Source organism: Varanus komodoensis, unplaced genomic scaffold, assembly GCF_004798865.1.
Source record: "Varanus komodoensis strain SLA01 unplaced genomic scaffold, ASM479886v1 scaffold10, whole genome shotgun sequence".
Taxonomy (NCBI): domain Eukaryota; kingdom Metazoa; phylum Chordata; class Lepidosauria; order Squamata; family Varanidae; genus Varanus; species Varanus komodoensis.
The window spans coordinates 1,561,682-1,584,516 of record NW_025335269.1 but is presented as its reverse complement, the minus strand read 5'-3'; the positions used below and the strand labels follow the sequence as shown (position 1 = coordinate 1,584,516).

Below are 22,835 nucleotides of genomic sequence, written 5' to 3'. Positions count from 1 at the left end.
ATTCGGCCAGGGCGGCTTATTTTATTTTACTGTATATATTTTAATTGTCATTGTTTTAATGTATTTTGTATTCGATGTTGTAAGCCGCCCCGAGGCCTTGGCAAAGGGCAGCATAGAAATGTTTTAATAAATAAATAAATAAATAAATAAATAAATAAATAAATAAAATAAAATAAAATAAAATAAAATAAAATAAAATAAAATAAAATAAAATAAAACCATCCCAAAGAAAAAGAAATGCAAGAAAGCAAAATGGCTGTCTGAGGAAGCTTTACCAATAGCTGAGGAAAGAAAGCAAGCGAAAGGCAAGGGAGAAAAGGAAAGATACACCCAACTGAATGCAGAATTCCAGAGAATAGCTAGAAGAGATAAGAATGCCTTCTTAAATGAATAGTGCAAAGAAATAGAAGAAAACCATAGAATAGGGAGGACCAGATATCTCTTCAGGAAAAATGGAGATATGAAGGGAACGTTTCATGCATTCAGCCCGTGGGCTGTAGTTTGAGGACCCATGGTATAGAGCTTCTCCATCTTTCGCTGCAGAGCACATAGTCAATCTGATTTCTGTGTTGACCATCTGCTGAAGTCCATGTGTAGTATTGCCTCTCGGGTTGTTAGAAAAGAGTGTTTGCTGTGACCAGCGTGTTCTCTTGACAAAATTCTGCCAACATTTCCCTTGCTTCACTTGCACTCCAAGGCCAAACTTGCCTATTATTCTGGTAAACGTTTGGCTTCCTACTTTAGCATTCCTATCCCCCATGAGGATAAAGACATCATTTTTGGTGTTATTTCTAGGAGGTGTTGTAGGTCTTCACAGAACAGGTCAACTTCAGCCTCTTCAGCACCAGTGGTTGGGGCATAGACTTGGACTACTGTGATGCTGAATGGTTTCCCATGGATTCGAATTGAGATCATTCTGTCATTTTGGAGATTGTATCCCAGTACTGCTTTTCCTACTCTTTTATTGACTATGAAGGCTACTTCATTGTTTCGGAGGAATTCTTGCCCACAGTAGTATACCTGATGGTCATCCCAGTTAAATTCACCCATGCCTGTCCATTTTAGTTCACTGATTCCTAAGATGGCCATGTTCAGTCTTGTCATCTCTTGTTTGACCACATCCAGCTTGCCTTGATTCATGGACCTTACATTCCAGGTTCCTATGGAGTGTAGATCTTTACAGCATCAGACTCTCCTTTCACGACCAGATACATCAGCAACTGAACGTCCTTTTGGCTTTGACCCAGTTGCTTCATTCTTTCTGATGCTACTAGTGCTAGCCCTCTGCTCTTCCCCAGAAGCATATTGGACACCTTCCGATCTGAGGGGCTCATCTTCCGGCGTCATATCTTTTTGCCTTTTGGTACAGTCCATGGGGTTTTCATGGCAAAGATACTGGAGTGGGTTGCCATTTCCTTGTCCAGTGGATCACGTTTTGTCAGAGCTCTCTGCTATGACCTGTCCGTCTTGGGTGGCCCTGCATGGCATAGCTCATAGCTTCATTGAGCTACGCAAGGCCCATCGCCACAACAAGACAGTGATCCATGAAGGAGTAATTAGTTTTAAAGTAATTTTAATTAATTTTTTAATGTGCAGTGAGCATAGGAATTGTTCATATATTTTTCAAACTATAGTCCAGCCCCCCAACAGTCTGAGGTACAGTGAACTGGGCCACTGTTTAAAAAGTTTGAGGACCCCTGCTCTATACAGTCAGTAAAAATGAAACCTGGAGCCAACTGTGGCTCAGATCTTGAGCTTCTTGTTGCAAAATTTAGGCTTAAATTGAAGAAAGTTCGCAACAGTGTACAAGAAGTAGCAACTAAAACCATTCCAAAGAAAAATGCAAGAAAGCAAAATGGCTGTCTGAGGAAGCTTTACAAATAGCTGAGGAAAGAAGGGAAGCGAAAGGCAAGGGAGAACGAGAAAGATACACCCAATTGAATGCAGAATTCCAGAGAATAGCTAGAAGAGACAAGAATGCCTTCTTAAATGAACAGTGCAAAGAAATAGAAGAAAACAATAGAATAGGGAGTACAAGAGATCTCTTCAAGAAAATTGGAGATACGAAGGGAATGTTTCATGCAAAGATGGACATGATAAAGGACCAAAATGGCAGGGACCTAAAAGAGGCAGAAGAGATTAAGAAGAGGTAGCAAGATTACACAGAAGAACTATACAAGAAAGAGCTTTACATCCCTGATAACCACAACGGCGTGGTCACTGACCTCAAGCCAGACACCCTGGAATGTGAAGTCAAATGGGCCTTAGGAAGTCTTAGCGACAACGAATCTAGGGGAGGTGACAGTATTCCAGCTGAGCTATTCAAAATCCTAACAGATGATGCAGTTAAAGGGCTACACTCAATATGTCAGCAAATTTGGAAAACTCAACAGTGGCCACAGAATTGGAAACGATCAGTTTACATTCCAATTCCAAGGAAGGGCAATGCCAAAGGATGTTCAAAGTACCGCACCATTGCACTCATTTCACATGCTAGCAAAGTTATGCTCAAAATCCTACAAGCTAGGCTCCAGCAGTATGTGGACTGAGAACTACCAGAAGTACAAGCTGGGCTTCAAAGAGTCAGAGGAACTAGAGATCAAATTGCCAACATACGCTGGATCATGGAGAAACTCGGGAGTTTAAGAAAAACATCTACTTCTGCTTCATTGATTATGCTAAAGCCTTTGATTGTGTGGATCACAACAAATTGTGGCAAGTTCTTAAAGAGATGGGAGTACTAGGCCATCTTATTTGTCTCTTGAGAAACCTGTATGCAGGTCAAGATGCAACAGTGAGAACTGGTCACGGAACCACTGATTGGTTCAAAGTGAGAAAGGAGTTCGGCAAGGCTGTATAATGTCGCCCTGCCTATTTAATTTATATGCAGAGCACATCATGAGAAAGGTGGGGCTGGATGAATCACAAGTCAGAATTAAGATTGCTGGGAGAAATATCAACTATCTCAGATATGCAGATGATACCACTCTAATGGCAGAAAGTGAAGAGGAACTAAGAGCCTCTTGATGCGGGTGAAAGAGGAGAGCGCAAAAGTTGGCTTGAAACTCAACATTAAGAAAACTAAGAGCATGGCATCCGGTCCTCTCACTTCCTGGCAAATAGATGGGGAAGAAATGAAGGTAGTGACAGATTTTATTTTCCTTGGCTCCAAGATCACTGAAGACGGTGACTGCAGCCAAGAAATTAAAAGATGCTTGTTCCTTGGGAGGAAAGCTATGGCAAATCTAGACAGCATACTAAAAAGCAGAGACATCACCCTGCCAACAAAAGTGCGTATAGTCAAGGCTATGGTTTTCCCAGCTGTAATGTATGGCTGTGAAAGCTGGACCATAAGGAAGGCTGAGCACTGAAGAATTGAAACCTTTGAATTGTTGTGCTGGAGAAGACTCCTGCTAGTCCCTTGATCTTAGAGGAGATCAACCCTGACTGCTCCTTAGAAGGTCAGATACTGAAAATGAAACTTAAATACTTTGGCCAGCTAATGAGAAGGAAGGACTCACTGGAGAAGAGTCTAATGCTGGGAACAATTGACGACAAAAGAAGAAGGGGATGGCAGAGGATGAGGTGGCTAGATGGAGTCACTGAAACAGTCCGTGTGAGCTTAGGTGGACTCTGGGGGATGGTGGAGGACAGGAGAGCCTGGAGGAATGTTGTCCATGGGGTCGTGATGGGTTGGGCGCAACTTCACAACTAACATAGCTTAAGTGGATTATTTCTTTCCTCCAGTTACATGTCCCAGGTTTATTTGTCCCTAACAAAAGAAATAAATACTCAGCCCTCCAGTGATAAAATATATACAATGCTAGAAACTGACATTTACTCAGTGCACCCTTGTTTATGTTTTTGTACACTGAAATATAGAAGCTAATCAAAATCCTTCAAGGAAAATCAGAAAACTTTTAATGGACAAAGCACATTCACTGATATATTGGAATTTATTGATGAATACTCTGGGCAGGTTGCACATCACACTAAGCTACCCCATGAATAAGTTGTGCAGTATGGATTGTTTGCAGAACAACCCATGGTATGCCCATCAATGGATCATGCTCACTTTGACTTGTTCTCCCTTTCTTTCTGCTTAGTCTTCCAGCTGGTATTCAAGTGTCCTTTGCAGCAGGACCCATCTTGTCTCCCATTCTCAGCTTTAGTTGCTACCCCTTTCTATTTGCTGCCATTTTTCAAATTATTTTTAAGAGCTTCAAAAAGGCACAATTGATTTTTTTGGTAATCTTTATATAGGGAGTCTTGTCTTGTCATTCTATTACTTAGGGATGAGTGAGGAATCTTTCTGGGGTTTGGGAAGCCATTGGATTAACTGGACTTGGCTCCCCAGACTCCTTTGTAGTGGCCCTGAGTCTGAGTTCCAGGTCTGTGCACTCAGCATTTCATGCTGCACTTGCCAGGAATCAAGCCCCACACCCTGTGTAAGCAGCATCCCTTTCCTGTGCCATGTGCAGCACAAAGCCTGCTGCATGAGACACAGAAGACTGTTCACCAGAAATGAAGCCCTTTACAAAAACTGGGCAAGCAGCAGCCTTTGTCGCACAATCTTACTTCCATTAGCATTTGCAGGCTTCCTTGTGGCTTGACTCTAGGTTAGGCTTTCTAAGACTGGCCTGAACACAAGAAGTCTGTGAATGCTAGAGCCACAGATTCTATTGAATTTCATCCCGACTCAACTCCTACCTATTCCATATCTTTTTGAAAGCTGACACTTGCAAGGCCACTGACAAGGCAAGACTACTTACACTGGTGAATCATTAAGTGTACAGACAAAAAATATAGTTTAAAAAATGACCAATACAATTGAGAAATTTTCTGGGATGGAAAAGAAAGAAGGCAACAACCCAATGATGGTTGCTCAAAAGTGTTGCTTGGTGAAAGGTTATCACTGGTATTATCATGAGTAATATCATGAAGAGTGGCAGGGAATTTGCTGGTCTTACCGAGCAGTACACTAGCCAAGCCTGACAACCCATGATGGAATCAGTCTCCTGGTTCAGCTAACATGACAAGCCATCATGGGTCAAAGAACTTCTAGGAGCTGCCATGGGCTGTCATGCTTGCTTGTTGCCCCAAAATAAGCCACCATGCAGGACGGAGTTTCAAATTAGATGAAATGACAACCCACCATAGTTACTCATGCTGGGCTGTTTTGTTATGTGAACCAGGTCAGTGACTGAAAACTGTAACTTGTATCCACCGATGTGCAGAAAGAGACAGTTTCTAATGCTGGGGGTAGGAGGCTGTACTACTCCCATGTAGTACAGCTCATGGTAATGAGCTGGATGCAAATGAAAGATAAATGTTATAGGTGCCCTGGAAAGGTGACAAGAAGTACAACTCTATTTTCCTGGAGCATCCAACAGTTACTGTTAGCCAGAATTAAAAGACTGCTTCTGCAAGTCTGCAATACTGCAAAACTAAAATTTCTAATGTTCAATTATTATTTGAAAGTGTTATTTATATTGTTATTTATGTTTTTTAAAACACGAAATCCAATGAAACATAGAAACAGAGCAAGTCAGAAGGGGTCTCCCAGGCCATCTAGTCTGACCTCCGGCTCCAGCCGGCTCCGCTAACGACATGCCCACCATGTGCATATAATAAACTCCAATAGCATTTTATTACTATGGTTACTTTTGTTACTTCTCTCCTTCCAAGACCCCTCCCCAACCCCACACCCCTACTTTGCACTTCTGGAAGCCAAGAAAGTTTGTAGATATATCCGGCCTGTGCAACTCTCATATAGACCTTACTCTATCATACTTTTAAAATTGTATGCCGCCAAAGAAAGTGAGGTGGGTCTTTTCTGTTGTCTAAGAAGGAAGCCTTTTCTGTTGTGACACCTAGTTGTGGAATGAGCTTCTCAGAGATGCTCATTGGGTGCCTACATTGGAATGGGCTTCCATGAGAGGTCGTTGAGGCCCCATTGGTGAGGGTGTTCAAAGATAGGCTGGACATGCACATGGTGGGCATGTCGTAAGCGGAGCCGGCTGGTGCTGGAGGTCAGACTAGATGGCCCAGGAGGTCCGTTCTGACTCGCTCTGTTTCTATGTTTCTTTCTAGAATAAGGTAAAGACCTTATTTTCCTAAGTATTTTGGAATTTTAGTTTCTGTTGCTTTAAATCTGTTACTGTACTTTAAATTTTTCAATTGTACAAGAATTTACTGCATTTTTATTTTATACTGCATCTTTAAAAAATATCCTGTAGTTTTAACTTTTGTGTTATACATTACTGTTTCTCAGTTGTAATTGTTCAGAACTGCCCAGAGAATTCGCCTATTGGGCAGTATAAAAATATAGTAAAGAAATAAGTAATAAAACTAACAAGTTTTTTTTAGCTTTCCTCATAGTTTTACATATCTATTCCTTAGTTTCAAGTTTTGTTATATGTAACTATGACTTAAGAGCAGCTTGGCCATATGAAACATATATTATTGAATATGAATGGCTGGTGTTAAAATTCTTTTGTATCAAGAAATGAAGTGACATTTGAATGACCTTCTGTAGCTTATATCATGACCTGGAATGATCAAACAGTTGCAATACAAATCAAGAGCAAACTGTGTTATAAACAAAACAAAACAAGTCACCCTTCATGCTGAGAAAGGGTACAAAAAATCTATTAACTGTAAACAAACTGTCAGCTTATTTACCTTCTTATTAAGCCAATGCCACAGCTTGGGGAAAGGAAAATGGGAGAACAGAGAAGAGAAAAAGACAAGACAGTGAGGAATTACTGGAAAATGCATTTGTAGTGCAAAGATGAAACAAAACACACAAAATTGTCCAAGGAATGTAACAAATCATTCCAGACTCAGAGGCTCATCACAGCAGGAAAGAAGTGGCTGATACCATCAAAACAATTTCTTCAACCAGAAAATTGTATGATATTAAAAAAGTTAAACACATAATGTACCAACAAATACTAGACAGCACTGCTGATTGATAGTGGTGTCTCTTTAGCTAAAGGTTATTGAGTACTATGAATCAAAATATATGCAACAATATTACTTCTACATGACAAACTACCTTGGAAGTTGTTTGGATGTTATTCTTTAAAATGGTTCTATTATAATTAATATGCTATCTAAGAATACAGTATGTATCTACATCAGAGTATCTCCCAAAATCACTTCTTGCAGAATCATTATCTAGACAAGCTTTCAACCATGCTAGGGTACACACAGAAAAGGGATGGCAGGAGTTACAGAAGGAATAAGTACCCATTTTCTAATGGTGAGTAAAGATACCCAAGGAAGGCAGGTACCCCAACTAACAAATTAACCTGGAAGTAAAGAAAATCTTGTCAATGCACCTGATAAAGGGCCTGCTTTCTGTCCCATTCATGAAACAGGCATCTCTTTACTCAAGCCTCTCTATCAGCTTTCAGGGATATTCTGGTATTGCCAGTAAATGGAAAGAAAAGAACCCCACCAGTCCTTAATCATGGTAAACCATGATTAAATCATTTTTTAAAAAAGTTGTTGTGCCCAACAGGTCTCCTTGTCCTTTGAGAAGGCATTCTTCATTCAAAGTAGCTATTGTATCTGATGAAGAGCTGCCATGCTCAAAACAGGTACTTGAAATCCTTTTGTCTGTTTTGTAAAAGCTTTTTCTGTAGCACTTTGTGGAGTTCACTGCTTTTCTTTTCCTGGTCACTGTTTCTCCCATGCATTAGTGCTAACAAACCTGTTCTGTTATTACCATTTCCTTTCAAATTATACATTGTTCCCTGGTTTGTGTGCATTCAGCAATCTTGAACAAGAACAGATTTCAGTATTCTTTGACTATGATTGATTGATCTAAGAAGCTTGTGGTCCTCCAAATGTTGGAATGCAACTCCCTTCAGAGGACACAGCTTTAACTGTTAACTCTTTTCACTGTCCCATAATTAATGAAAACACCACATGTTTATACACATTTTCTTTATTCATCTAAATGACAAGCTGCCAATTACTTAAATCTTTTTAAAAGCATATTTTCCAAATATATATGTGCTTTGAATAGTGCACATAGGCCTGATTATGGCTTTTCACAGTCATAATGCAGTAGTAATAGTAGTAACAACAGTAGTTATACTGGAGAGTGGTACTTGAAATTATTGGTCCCTAGGGCTACTCAACAGAAAAGAAGCCTATGGTTATCTAGCCCATATTCTCTGTTCATGTTGCTGTACAATTAACGAAAAGGTGATTCACACAGGATAAAGTGACAAAATGAAATTACCGTATTTTTCCGTGTATTAGACATTACTTTTTCTTTAAAATATTTACTTAAAAATGAAGGTTCATCTTATACACTGGGGGCCGCAGGTGCACGGGGTGGGGGGGAGAGAATGGTGCGTGCAGGGGTGGCGAGGCAGCATGCACGGGCAGGGGGGCAGCGTGTGCGTGGCAGCAGCTTGTTTGCTGGAGATGGGTAGGAAAAGTGGGGGGCGTCCTATACATGGGGGCGTCTTAATAGACGGAAAAATCCGGTATCTCCCTGAAGAATAGTGCAGTATGCCACATGCAGCATGTCTGGAATAGGAATAGATGCTCAACACTATTAAGTTATGAACTATTTCCTCTTTTCAGTGTTGTAGTGAATATAGCCTGTACAGATGAAGGGCCTGCTGGATAATTGGAAACTAGGGAACTTGGAACACCAACATTGCAATTTGGTGTCAACAAGCACAAAAATTCTCTTTCTAAGAGGAAGAGGAACAAACCTGAATGAAAAATCTGATGCTTTCTGCAGGAAAAACCATCTTAAACATAACTGAAATGCCTTCAGAAAATGAAGATGGGAAGTAAACTTAAGCTGCATTGACTTTCATTCATCAATCATATTGCATGAGATATTAATACCTAGGAAGGAGGTGTGGGGGTGGGGGGTGGGTGCACACATTCGTAAATTTAATAGTATTCAATTACAATAACATTACAAAATTGCTAAAAATTAACTCTCTGCTTCATTTTACAGTGCATATTTACTTCTGCTTGAGATTAGATACTAGTAGATACTACCCTATATACCCTGTGCTTCTAATCAGTTATCATGAGGGTATATATGCTTCAAAAGTCAGTGTTCTTTCTCCAACAAATGGTTGTAACTGTAAAAAGCCCAGCAGTCATGTGTAAGCACTACATAAGATTGATCCAGAGATCTGTTGCATGCAGAAAATACTACAGTTTAAATGAACTAACACCATCTTCTGTATCAAGTTGATTTCCACCAACATATTCAATACAGGACTGTATTAAAAATCCACTTTCTTTTTGTTAACATATGCAGGATCAATGTCAAATTTGATCTTCTCCCACATACACTTTTTTTTACTTTTCTGACTGCCTAGAATGCAGTTCAGCATGATTAAAATCAAGGGTAGGTTTTTCTATATCTTTAACAGGAAAGTGACTGAAATCTAAATAAGTATCATTCAGATGATTACACAGCATTAACTCAAGAACAGCATAAAGAATAGCTAGTCCTTATACATTAGTGAAGAAATATTATACCACACACCCTTCAGCATTCATCACTCTGGTTTGGGGGGGATTGGGGGGAGTTGGTAGAGCATCTCATACACAGACTTTGCAGAGCACGGCAACCCACTGTAGGTAACTATCCACAGTAGAATGTAGTGTCATGCAAACCCAGATTGCCTCCTGCAAGTAGATCTGCTTGTGAGCAATAAACCACCTTGCCATCCAATGGCTTGTTGTGCCCACAACAGGTTGCTCTGTCACCTGAACTGAGGTGCCTCCATAGATATAAGGAAGTTGTAAGCAAGCCACCTGGTAAAAGCAGTCAAACCACCATGTACCTTTGGAGCAACTATCACTAACTGGCTTGGGCTCCCTGTGCCAACCATGACCCCTTTTGTGGTCACAATGGGGTTTTTTTTCCATTTTTCCATTTTCATAATTTCCAAAGTGACTGCCACTGGCAGCCCCCTCAAAATGCCCAAGCAGCACACTGAAGTGGCTGCCATTGGCACACAATTTTTTGCACTCAAGATTTCCGCTTGCACTCAAGTGGTTCACAATTGTGCAAGTGTGCAACACCAACTATCACTGAGCTCAATTGACTCTCAGGCTCGCCATGGCTTCTTCTACAAACATTCCATGCTGTATAGCTTATTCAGCGGACCATAAACATAATAACATAAATAAAAATATTTTATCAAGTTCAATCCAAGCAGAGTATATGAGAGATTAGATGTTAGACAACATTCAGGGTTTGGACTTCCTATGGCTGAAGTTATTCTGATTCAGGTCAGTCCAATTTAATGACTTATGTTAACCAGCTCTAGTTCTCATACAAAACGGTTTTTGCATTACAACATTCATTTGCATATATGAGATACTTCTAATCCTATTCTAATTATTAGGTGGCTAACCAGACTAGAAAAAAAACTGGAAAAACTCAGAAGAGCAGGGAAAGGGAAATGGGGATGGAATACTGGAAAAATGCTGATGATTTGAGATTATTACTTGATATTTATAGATGCAGCATGAGGCAGGGAGGAAATAGAAATTATTTTATTGCTTATTTGGGTACTAGTTACTCCATTGTGTCCAATTCCCCCTCAACTGTCTTCTAGAATCAGCTTTTCCACAGCTTGGTCAATAAGAGATTGTAGCGCACTGCATTTTCTGAGCCCTTTACAGCCTGCCTATAAAACTGGGGTACTGAATCTCATGCCAAAGGCTGAATTCCACTTTGAAGAAACTCTCAGGGATTGCACTCCAGTTGTTGAAAGAGGGCCAAAGATATTAGCAGCAATAATGCCTTAGGAGGGGCATTTCAATGTGGGGGGTTACTGCACAAGAGTCAGTAAGGTGTCAAACAACTGATGACTGGGGGGAAAAGACAGGCCTCTGAAGAATACCAGAGGGTCAAACTGAGATCCATGGAGGGCCTGAATTGGCCCCTAGCCCTGAGATTCTCTATCCCTGCTGTAAGAGAATGCTGTATAACCAAGAACTGCATGTACACGGGCTCTTTCTTTATTCATTGTTTTTAATTTATTTTTGGAGGTTGTTAGTTTTTGTAAATGATCCTGAAGGCAATATAGAAATCTTATAAATAAAAGTTTAGAGAGCAAAAACTTTTGCAGAACCATGACTGGATAAGTTCTACAGCATTGGAAAGGTACTCTGAAGTGTGCAAAAAAGCTAACTTTTCCCATCCCTTGAAAATGACAGAATAGGTAGCAGAGTGGTCTAAAGGAAAACATGTGATGCTACAGCATTACAAAAACTTAAGCATGTGAAAAAGTAAATACCTTACTGTCTAGTTTTAAAATGACTCTTCCAAGCCCCATGATTGGTCGTGGTGCAAGAGCTTCCTGGCGCTCTCTGACAAAGTCTTCCAGGACATACCACCAGCTGCTGCAATGACTCACCAAGAAATTCACTACTCCAAAGTGAACTACAAGTTTCTTGACAAGCCATACTGAAATGAAAAACAGGGATTAAAATGGGAATTTATACCTTCAACATTTCCTAGCACGATTGTCTTCCAGGAAGTTTTGCCATCTCATGATGTGTCAAAAGTAAGACAGCCTCAGTTTTGCCATTTTTGCCTCTAGAGAAAGCCCTGATTTGCTCTAATCTAAGACTCAGTTGACAGTAAATAATTATATAGTATAAATATATTTAAGCAAACTAAGGTAAACCCTAACCCTATCGTTGTACTATGGGTGCAAGACATACAGTCCAAAACTTAATCTACATAGTACGTCAAAAAAAGATGTATTATTTCTCAGCCTTTACTGTAACTGTTCATGGAACTGTGCATAAACAAATGTACATTTTTGTTAATTGAGAAATTTGACTTGCTTCTGATTAGCTCACTGAAGTGGCAACATGTGTGCTGCTTGAAAAAGAAACAACCCAGGATGAAATGCTTTAGATTTCAAGAGAGCAAAAAGTGCAAGAATACATAACATACATACTACTGAACTGCATATACACACAGAATTCCACCATACATTCAATAACAAATGTATATGACTATACAAGCTAAGTTTACAGGAGCTGCAACACACACATACACCTGCAGAATGTGGGTGGGGGGCTTTAACATGACTTGAAATACATTTCTTTGTCTCTGAAAAAAATGACTGCAAGCAAAAATAGGATCGCAAATGGAGCAGGGAAGGCAAGACAAGACAGGCTCTGCCTCAAAGGATACTGGCTGGAGGACCCAAGAGGAAGGAGGGAGAGAACAACCCATACTGAGTCAAACTGTCCATCTGACACATTGTTAGTCATTCCGGAAAGAATGAACCTACCATGCCTCAGGATGACATAGTTCACACAAACATATGTGTAAAAATCAAAGAAACATTAAATACTGAATTCATTTAAAAACTGTATAAACAACTTGCTAATAAGACACTAACTAATAAGAGACATGCTGCTTCAAGGCTGGTTTGTTTCATGTCCAAATCCAATCCACTGGGAACAGAGATTACCAAAGTTTCCAGGGGTAATTTTATGAGAAGCAATAAAATTCATTTATTGGGATAAAAATCTAACACAGGCATATTCTTGAAGCTAAATTTAATTATAGCAACAAAAAGCTATGCTATATTGCAAGGTTTTAACTGACTGTAATATTCTTAAAGAATAAATGACAAATGATGATTTCTGAGCACACAACACTGTTTGCCAGGGCAAGACAAATGATTTGACATAGAAACATAGAAACAGAGCGAGTCAGAAAGGGCCTCCCGGGCCATCTAGTCTGACCTCCAGCACGAGCCGGCTCTGCTCACGACATGCCCACCATGTGCACGACCAGCCTATCTTTGAATACCCTCACCGATGGGGCCTCAACGACCTCTTGTGGAAGCCCATTCCACACCCTCGGGGTCCTGACTGTCAGGAAGTGCTTCCTGGCATCCAAATGGAACCTTGACTCCCTGAGCTTTGCTCCGTTGGAGCATGTCCTGCCTTCCTCTGCAGGGGAGAACAGGTCTCTACCCATCTCCATGTGACATCCCCTCACATACCTGTATGTCGCCAACATACCCCTCTGAGTCTCCTCTTCCCCAGGCTGAAGAGACCCAGTTCCCTCAGTCTCGCCTCATACCCCATCCCCTGCAGACCGGCCACCAACCTTGTGGCCCTACGCTGCACTGACTCTAACCTGGCTATATCCTTCCTGCAACGAGGGGCCCAAAACTGAGCACAATACTCCAGTTGCGGGTGCACCAGAGTTGTATAGAGTAGTAGTAATACCTCTCTTGATCTAGAAGCCACACTTCTGGCTATGCAACCAAGGGTGGCGTTTGCCCTCTTGACCACCGCATCACACTGCTGACTCATGTTTAGCCTGCAGTCAACCAGTACCCCGAGGTCCCTTTCACAAGTGCTGCACTCCAGCCACTTGTTACCTAACCTGTACTTATGACACCTATTCCTATGCCCCAAGTGCAAGACCTTGCACTTATCCACATTGAACGCCATCCTGTTGTCTCCTGCCCACTTCCATAGTCTGTCCAGATCCTTTTGGATCTGGAGTACCTGCTCCTCAGTTGTGGCCAATGCTCCAGTTTTAGTGCTGTCTGCGAATTTGATCAGCAGACTGTTCACCCCTTCTTCCATGTCATTGATGAAAAGATTAAACAGGATTGGCCCCAGGACAGAGCCCTGGGGGACCCCGCTTGTCACTGGCCGCCATCCCGATGATTCCCCACTAATGGTTACCTTCTGCTTTCGGTCAGTCAACCATGCCCTAATCCACCGGACTGTGCTTTGGTGTATCCCAAAACTCCTCAGTTTCTCCCCCAGGATATCATGGGGCACTTTGTCAAAGGCCTTGCTGAAATCCAGGTATATCACATCCACTGCATCCCCTCCATCTAGCCATCTTGAAACCTTGTCATAGATTTCCACAAGGTTTGTCTAGCAGGACCTGTTTTTGCGGAAGCTGTTTTGTGTGGCTGTCAGCCTCCCTTCCCTATCTAGCATCACTGGATCTCTCTCTGTTATGAGCCTTTCCATTGTTTTTCCTACAATGGACGTAAGGCTAACAGATCTGTAATTCCCCATGTCTCTTCTACTACCCTTTTTTAAAATTAGGACCACTGCTGCCACCCTCCAGTCCTCAGGGACTTCACCCGTTCTCCACGAGGCCTCAAAAATGGAGGCCAGCAGGCGTGAGAGAACCCCTGCCAACTCTTTAAGTACTCTCGGGTGTAACCCATCAGGGCCTGGTGCCTTTGTAATGTCCAATGCCCTGAGGAGCCCCTCGACCTCAAGGGGGTGACTCTAATATAGAAACAACATATGAAGTGATATATTGACAACATATGAAGTGTTCTTATACTGCAACAGAAAAAGCAGTACCCTAGGTCACTGTTATATAAATAAATGGAAAGTTATGCATAATCCTGCAATAATGCATCTGGCCGGATCGATGGCCCCCAAATTAGCTCTACAGAGTTTCTTCATCACTTTGTGTTGTATCTGAAATAATAGCCTAAGCTCTTTGATAACTCTTCAGAAAAACACCATGGCATTCATGATCATATGCAGAAGAATCAACTGCCAGGAGTACAGTGGTACCTTGGCTCACGAACGCCTCAGTTCATGACCAAATCGCGTCGTGAACAAAAATTTCATAAAAATTTTGACTCAGGTGGGGAGATGGCCATGATTGTGCTGGGGGCGGTGGGGAGATGGCCAGACCATGCCCGTCTTTCCTGCACAAGCGCGCCTGTGATTGCGCCCGTCTTTCATGCATGACTGCAACCGCAATCTCTGCCATTTCCCCCTCAGCATGATCATGCCCATCTCCCCCCCGCAACCATGCCCATGTTCGCACCCGTCTTCCCCCGCCAGCATGCCCACAATCGCGCCCATCTCCCCCTGTTTCACTGTGCCAGGATGATGGACACGTGCCGGGATGCGGGGGGGGGGGCGGGGAGATAGCCGTGGTCTTTGCTGTTCCTTGTCACTTTGCTTCACATTTTTCTGAAAAAAAATAGTTACAGAATGGATTAACCTTATTTACATTGAACCTTATGGGGAAATTTAACTTGGCTCACAACCAATTTCGGTCACAACCAGAGTCTTGGAACAGATTAAGTTCGTGAGCCAAGGTACCACTGTAATTCTTTGCTGCTGGAAGTCAGCCCAGATTCTTTGATACTGTAATTTGCACTTTATTGAAGTTATTCAGACTTCCTTTCCTAACAAGCAGCAGAAGCAAAAGTTTTGGGATGGGGCGTGGGGGATAGAATTGCATCTTTTCCCTCCCCATTACTCCAGCAGTAGTGGTACCACAATGCCAAAAACAATATAATGAACTACATTTAATTATATCCAATGGTATAATGGGGAAAAACTAAATTAGTCAATGTTATTCCACTAGTGATTGTACATCCACCAGCAGAACACCAAGTATAAGCAACATGAAGTTTTACATTGTATTGTAATATTTAATTTTTGTACACTATTTTACATTTAGTTATTTTTATTGCATTTAGTATCTATCTGGAATCCACCCAGAGAACATTAATTATTAGGCAGATTAGAAAAATAATGTATAAATATATAAAGAAACAGCTGTGGAACAGCATTGCACAAGCAGAATCCAACTGTTAAATTTGAAACTTACACAAGGATGAAAATCAGGCTTCCATAAGTGGAAGAAGTTTTGCACTGGCAGAACAACACCACTAGATACAACTCATTACTGCCATGTTACACTGTAAGTAAACTATTGTTATTCCATAAAACTATATATAGATACAGTTTCAGCACAGGACCATACTCTTGTTCTACCACTGTCCGTCTTGTACATCAACCATCCAATTCAACCCTCCTAGAAGAGCTCTTTTTAAAAAGCATTCCAGCCTCTATGTTTTGGTTAGGGATAGGGTTTCACAGGAGCTTTGAAACAAAGAAAACAAGGAAACAAAATCCTTCAAACAGAGAAAGTTTGTGATCAGTAGTTTCGTTTCTATTCTAGAGTTAAAACAAGACTTTGTATGGCACATACAAAAGTACGGCACATACAAAAGTGCCATAATGCACTAATGTGCAGACTTCTCCTGACAAAGGAGACTGAGTCCACACACTCATATCTTGACTTAATAACAAGCCTTTTACATAGCACATTTCCATAGCATTCTATGCATGTCTGAATGATATGTATAAGTCCCCACTGGTTGCCAACTTTGGAAAAAATCTTGATTTTAAACCATAATTTGAAATTGGTGTAAATCTTGATGGCTTCGTGGTTTTGATTAAATAAGAAACTGTGGTTAACCAAGTTTCAGGCATGCCCAGAGAGGTGGAAAGGAGATGCATGTGAAAACAAAATGGTGGTTCATATCATGGCTTCTTGAGATCTGATCAACTCAACCTAGCTATGCATGTGTATGCATTGTTAACTCAGCAAATTCTACAAAAATACTGTTGTATATAGTAAAAGCTAAGCATATGCAGGCCATCAGTGTCTGGATGAAAAACCAGTAAGAGAAAAATGGAAGTTGCTTTGTGAGATTCCAAATAACATGGGGTGTAAGAATTAAGAGTACATGCAATAGGAGATTACCAACTTTTCCGTTCCTACATTACCTAGATTTGAAGTGAAGGTGTTATGACCCCAGTAAGGTTTTATGGTCAACTGTTTTCTAGTCATGTAAGCCATAAACAACTGGGAGTGCAAACCAGTGCAGCATTTAGCCTTGTTGGAAGCAGGTGCGCCAGATGAAGGTAAGAAGGGGCTGGTCAATACAAGGTATCACTGGACAGAGAATGGAAGTCAAGATCAGACTCAATTTAACAAAACAAAGGGGAAGGGAGTGAAAATGGGAAACAAGAAACTTATATTTGCCAGGCAAAGTAGGCTATGTGTGGAGTTAAAATAGCAAATGGAAAGCAAAAACCTAGGATCTCAGCACTGTCAATGCCATAATGAACTGGAAAAGCAACAGGTTAACTAACAAAAATTGAATACAATTTGTAACTTGACCTGAGTTTACCCAGCCCCTCAACCTAACCCTCTAAAGGTCAAGTAATCTTGCTTTCATCTGTTAACCTACCTAAAAAGCAAAAGTACATTTTGATTTAAATGGCTGGCCTAAAGCAAGTCATGCCACTGCACTGAAGATCCTTTCCTGTCAAAGGGTCTATAAAGGTACAAGAACTGTACTACAGCCCTTCCATTAGGAAATTGCTATCTATGCTCCATAGAGTCCATGCCAACTCAACTACTACCTCTTACTATGGATCCTCAAAAGCATATTATACATGCATTCCCCTTCTATTTAGCAAGGTAGCACTTGAGTTAGAAGGCAGATTCAGCAGGCTCCTATGAGGAACTGATCTCTTTTAATTTCCTCTCTGTACCACAGCCCAGTGTTCTTGTGGGTCTCACAACCCATGGCAGTGGGCTGCAGTAGAGAAAAACAACTGGGAATTTCCTCAGCAGTTCATGCTTGTGTTATTTACTTATTAGATTTATATCCCGCCTTTTTCTTTTCTAAAGAACTCAAAGCTGCTGACATCATTCTCCTCCTCTTGCTCTCCATCTTATCCCCACAACAATGCTGTAAGGGAGGTTGGGCAGAGTATCTGTAACTAGCCCAAAATGACCCTGCTGGCTCCATGGCTGAGAAGGGACTAGAACCCAGATCCCCTGAATCCCAGACCTGCACTCTTAACCACTACACCACAAAGTGTTAACATAACTTGAGTTGAATTTTCCTCTTTCACATATTTTAGAACATTTTTTCACCTTATAATATAAGAACATAAATTAATAACCTGCAATAGGTACTGGAAGCAGCTGAATAATCCAGAGATTTGACCAGATCTGAACTATTACAATGGCCCATGCAAGTAGAACAAAGTAGATGTCACTGGTTTTCTTCTTTTTAAGAAGTGCTCTGATCTCAGGTCTCTGTCTGCCAGTCACAGTGGATGAAGGATCATCACTTTCTGTGCTTGCTGGAAGAAAAATAGTAATAGTAATAATCTCTGAAACATTCAGTAAGACATATTTTGTGGTAGATTATCAATCTTTAAACTTGAACTGCTATTCAGAAGAACATCAGTAGTCATAACCAGTTCCAGGATAACTGGGAACACAGCTATAAACCTATGCAAACTGTTTTGCTGTTCCCACGAATTCCTTACACATCCTGAACAATACTAGTTTCAACATGCAGTTCCAAAGACAACAAGGTCAAAATGGGTACAGTGGTACCTTGGTTCACAAACTTAATCCATTCTAAGACTCTGGTACTGACCCAAATTGGTCATGAGTCAAGCCAATTTTCCCCATAAGGTTCAATGTAATCTGTAAAATCCTGCAACCAACTAATTAATTTAAGCAGCAATTACTGGTTTGGGTTGAACAACCTGACAGCAATCATACTAAGATTAATTCAAAGATTCAGTTGAAGCATACAAACCATATTGAGAAAGTTCTAGTATTCTTACAGAGTTTTCAGTCACCTGAGGGTTGTGATGGATGTTCTTCAGTGCTTGATTCATACCCTGTAACTGATATTGCCATGGCAATTGTAGATGCAGCAATGAAAATCATCTGACCAGGAAGTTCTGTCCCTAAAAATAAATAGTTAAGGAGGGAAATAAAAAATTGAGAAGCATTTCAATTACGTTTTAATAAGCTGCCCATTTTTAGCTGAAACTATTACAGTTCAATTGATACAGCACAAAACAATATGCACACATTCAAAAGGTCAGGTAGATTCAGACTCTGAAAGTTTCATGAAGGCTAGCTTAATAAAATTTAATTCCCTCCTAGAAAACTGACAACTGGTAGCAGCCTCACATCTACCATTTCAGGATGGATTTTTACATCAGTGGCAGAAAATTACATTTTCTCAGGTATTGTTCGCTATCAGTCGTATCTAAACAGAATTAATATTCTTCAAAGCTACCTGAGATTTACTGAGTCATTAAGAAATACAACCTTCAGTGAAGCCAATACTAAAACAATAAATCAAAATTTCTTTAAAAAGAACCCCTAAGAATAGATAGTGATTGGTGAAATTTCTCTTTTGGACAAGGAATCTTACAACTAATCCACTAAACATTCTCCGTGTGATTTTTATTTACTATACAAAGTAATCCAAAACATCACTAAATCTACATCTGAAATCCTGAAATTTTCATTGCTATTTATTCTTTTAAAAGTTAGCAACAATATTTCATATAAAAAGAAAAGAAATCCTTACTATTCTGCTCTATAAACAAGTTTAGATAATGGTCAAATAAGATCCTATAGAGCAGGCATTAGTGAGTTTATTATAGTGCTTAACCTGAACTTTCCTCCAAAAAAAATTCTAATGAAAAATTGAAGAAGTTTCAAAAGAGCAAAAGTATGCTGTGGGAAAAGAGGAAAGAATACAGGGAAGAACTTCCACCAAGAGGAATAAATAAAGATGAGCTCTCAAGCCTTACTACCAGTACCTTCAATATTCTGCTTCCAGGAAGTCACTCAGTATTGAAGGAAATTTATCTCTGGCTTAGTAACTCGGTACAATAGTAGATTTCAGGTTCAGTCATTGTATCACCACTTAGGGAAAAGTCTCCAATTAGTACCCTCCAGACAGGCTGGACTACAACTTCTATCAGCCCTAATGGCAAAGCTGGCTAGGCATTATAGGGGTTGTAGTCCAACACATATGGATGATACCAGGCTGGGAAAAGCCACACTAGTCAATGGTCTGAGTACAAGACAGCATTTAATTCAAAAGTGCAGACTTAAAGCCTTCCTTGCTGAAGGGTTCTTTTGCCACTTCTAGACTGAAACCACCATCAATCTTTCTAATAGCATCTCAGACATTCAATTTTAGTGCCTACCTTCCCTTAGAACCTCTACAAGGATGCAAGATGTCCTCTGAATTTATAGGAGGTATATCACAAAACTAATTCCATTATCAATGAGATACCATAAATGAAACAACAATAAAAGTAAACTGTTTCTTACCTGAAGACTCTTTCTCACTTGGTTGTTCATGTAACATTCCCACAGTCATTAAGACAACAATAACCAAAAACACTGGAATCCTCCAAGAGCCTGCCACAGAAGCTGGAAAAAGTGTTTTTCCTTTAATAACCTCTGCATTCTTTTAGCTAATGGTATGCATAAAGTAGACACAAGGTCAAAACGTATTTTAAAAAGTCCACTGCTTGCTAGGTATTCAGAGGAACCTTGTTATAAATCAAAAAAAGTAAGATAATATTTTCTTAAAGTTGCCTCTTGTCTTACAAGAGTCAGGTTTTTTTTAAACATAGTGCAATTATTTAGCAGTAGAAAAACAAAATCCTATCAATCTACTTTCTCCGAATGTCATTCAGTGCATATAAAAAAACATAACCTTTTCAGATTAAAAAGTTCACCAGGGAAAATGAGGCCATTTTCATCAGCCCATTGAGAATACATGCCGAATTACTCAGTTGAAGGGAATTATCTATTTACTTTTCTCATTTCTGTACAAAGAGTAATACTAACATATTAAAATGACTATAGGACTTAAAAAAACTTTTTTCCCCCTACAGGCCTACCAAGCCTAAATTGACACACAAACTCTTCAAACTATGGAATATTATGCTGGTTTTTTTCCACAGAAATCAGCCTAAATTAACCAGTTTAGATTTTAGAGACCACTTTAAACTGTAATTAAACAGAAATTAAACATTCTGATGTCATTGTTACACCAGGGATGGACAGGGGAATGGGAGCATGGAAGCCTGGAGGGGCACTAGGTACACTCCATAGTTTATCATACTTGGAACACAATGAAGACATTTATAAGTTACTTTTTATGTTAAAAAATAATCAGAACTGGATAAAAACCAGGCCAAAATAATTTTGTTTTATTTGAAGCAAAGCATCAAATTTCTCAAACAGAAACAATACATGATTTGATTTAAAAAGACTTATAAATGGAGCTCTAGTCATTTTATGAGGAACAAAGACTTGAATTTGGCAATTTGGCTAAAGCATTAAGAAGGGAACAGAAAAATGTTAATGCTAGTATAAAAGGTAAAAAAACCAACACCATGTTTAATCATGATATCCCAATGTAAGCAACAACAAGAACTATGAATAGGCTAATGCTGTGGCCTAATTAGGACAGAACAGGAACCATGGTTTCCTACCACATGGAATATGTTTGCCAGAATGCTGGGCTTGTATGTTTCCTCCTCTATTTTTCTCATCTTGCAATGCCAAAGAAGACTGAAAGTTTCTGCTTTTGCCCATATCATCCAAACTTGGTAACCTGTACTTTTCTTCTGCATTTGTACACCATAACAGACAAAACAAAAAGATAAAACTGCAAAATACTTTGAAGTGCATGCAATTGCTCTTCAAAGTTGCACTTCAAAGTTGCACTGAATATGAAGCACATTTCAAGAAACTGGATCCTCAATGAACAATTTTGATTATATTTATTTCTGAAAACAGAATTTAAACATTAGTTTTTATTTAAGTATTAAAAAGACAATATCCAACTAGTTTCTGAAGCTCATTTCTTGTATACTCGACTCACTCTTTCAGCCTCAAACAATGATAATTATAGTAACAGCTTTGTACTTTAGCCTAGGACAATTCTACTGTGTTCATCTTCACCAAGAACCAAGAACCTAATCACTACAGCACTTACTCAATATAAATGCAAAATATGCCAACACAAGCTTACCAAGCTTGACCTCTTTCAGATATCTATAGAAAGATTTTGTATATGTAGATACTTTTGTGCACTCACTCACCCAAGTGGAAGAGCAGTATAATCCAAACAGGAACAGAGATTGTTCTCAAATAACGTTGAGTGCTTGGGTTCCACTTGAACAACACAGTCAATAGATAGCCTGCTATCAAGGTCCATATCTTACAGGAAAAGGAGAAGAAAAATAACTATAAGCACTCATCATCAAGTCAGTATAAATCAGGGTTGTCAAATGAGAGCTCATAGGTAAGATTTAGCCCAATGAGTTTTATCAATTCCCCTGGCAGCTTTACCGATGTTTTAAAATCAAGGTACAGCAATAATTTTGTCTCTAATTCCACCCATATGAAAATATTTTTTGAGTTAAAATAATAGATATTCAATGCTTTTATATTACATCTCTCTCTGATTTTTCTGCATAATGTCCTTGCTATGCCTAAATATCTCTGCTGCACAATTGAAGGTTTTGTTCCTTGATGGTGCCACCTAGAAATTGAACGTCACTGGCATAGGTACATACTATATCAATAAATCGCACAGCTAGGAAACCAGCAGCCTATATGCCACATGTCACAATTACAAGCCTACAGTGGGTACATAAGCCCCCAACCCCCCCCCCCACCAAGCCAGATGTCTAAAGGTTGTGTGGGTAGATGGGAGCATGACTATGGCATGAAGCACATTCAGGGAGCATTCAGCCCATACACCAACCTATCATTCACAATTGTGTTTCCACAGTCTTTTAGGTAACATGGTTTAAATGGGAAGAGCAGCATACAGAGATAGTATTCACTGTAAATTCTCCTCATATGTTGAGAGTTAAAAGGATGGCAGTCTTGGGCAATTATTCTTACGGACTGCTGGCTGCACTCCAGGTGGTTTGGGAGAAGTAAGTGAAACATATTTCAGTGAGATTGGGGAGGATGGGCTAGGTCAAAATTCTGAGATGCAGGAAGAGGAGGGGGAGGAGGAGGTTTTATCAAGGCCAGGTGCTTTGCCAAGCCAGGCAGTGTCTGGGAACTGTCAAGAGGTACAGCCAACGTGAGGGGTCTCTAAGAATGAGGAATTCGCAGATGCAAACTAGGCCACTGC

General features: G+C 40.0%; 1 protein-coding gene across 5 annotated transcripts in view; it reads right to left on the bottom strand.

Moving 5' to 3' along the window:
* Nucleotides 1-22,835, bottom strand: part of TMEM245 (transmembrane protein 245) — an 86,525-nt gene that overhangs the window by 58,257 nt on the left and 5,433 nt on the right. For 3 of the 5 annotated variants that reach the window (XM_044452376.1, XM_044452398.1, XM_044452409.1), the window contains exons 2-7: nucleotides 21,787-21,904; nucleotides 20,000-20,101; nucleotides 18,499-18,609; nucleotides 17,806-17,988; nucleotides 11,304-11,473; nucleotides 6,685-6,708 (exon numbers count right to left, since the gene is read on the bottom strand). In XM_044452376.1, coding sequence (XP_044308311.1) covers nucleotides 6,685-6,708; nucleotides 11,304-11,473; nucleotides 17,806-17,988; nucleotides 18,499-18,609; nucleotides 20,000-20,101; nucleotides 21,787-21,904 — 708 coding nt within the window. The remainder of the gene's footprint in view (nucleotides 1-6,684; nucleotides 6,709-11,303; nucleotides 11,474-17,805; nucleotides 17,989-18,498; nucleotides 18,610-19,999; nucleotides 20,102-21,786; nucleotides 21,905-22,835) is intronic. The other 2 variants (XM_044452382.1, XM_044452388.1) reach the window with 1 other exon arrangement.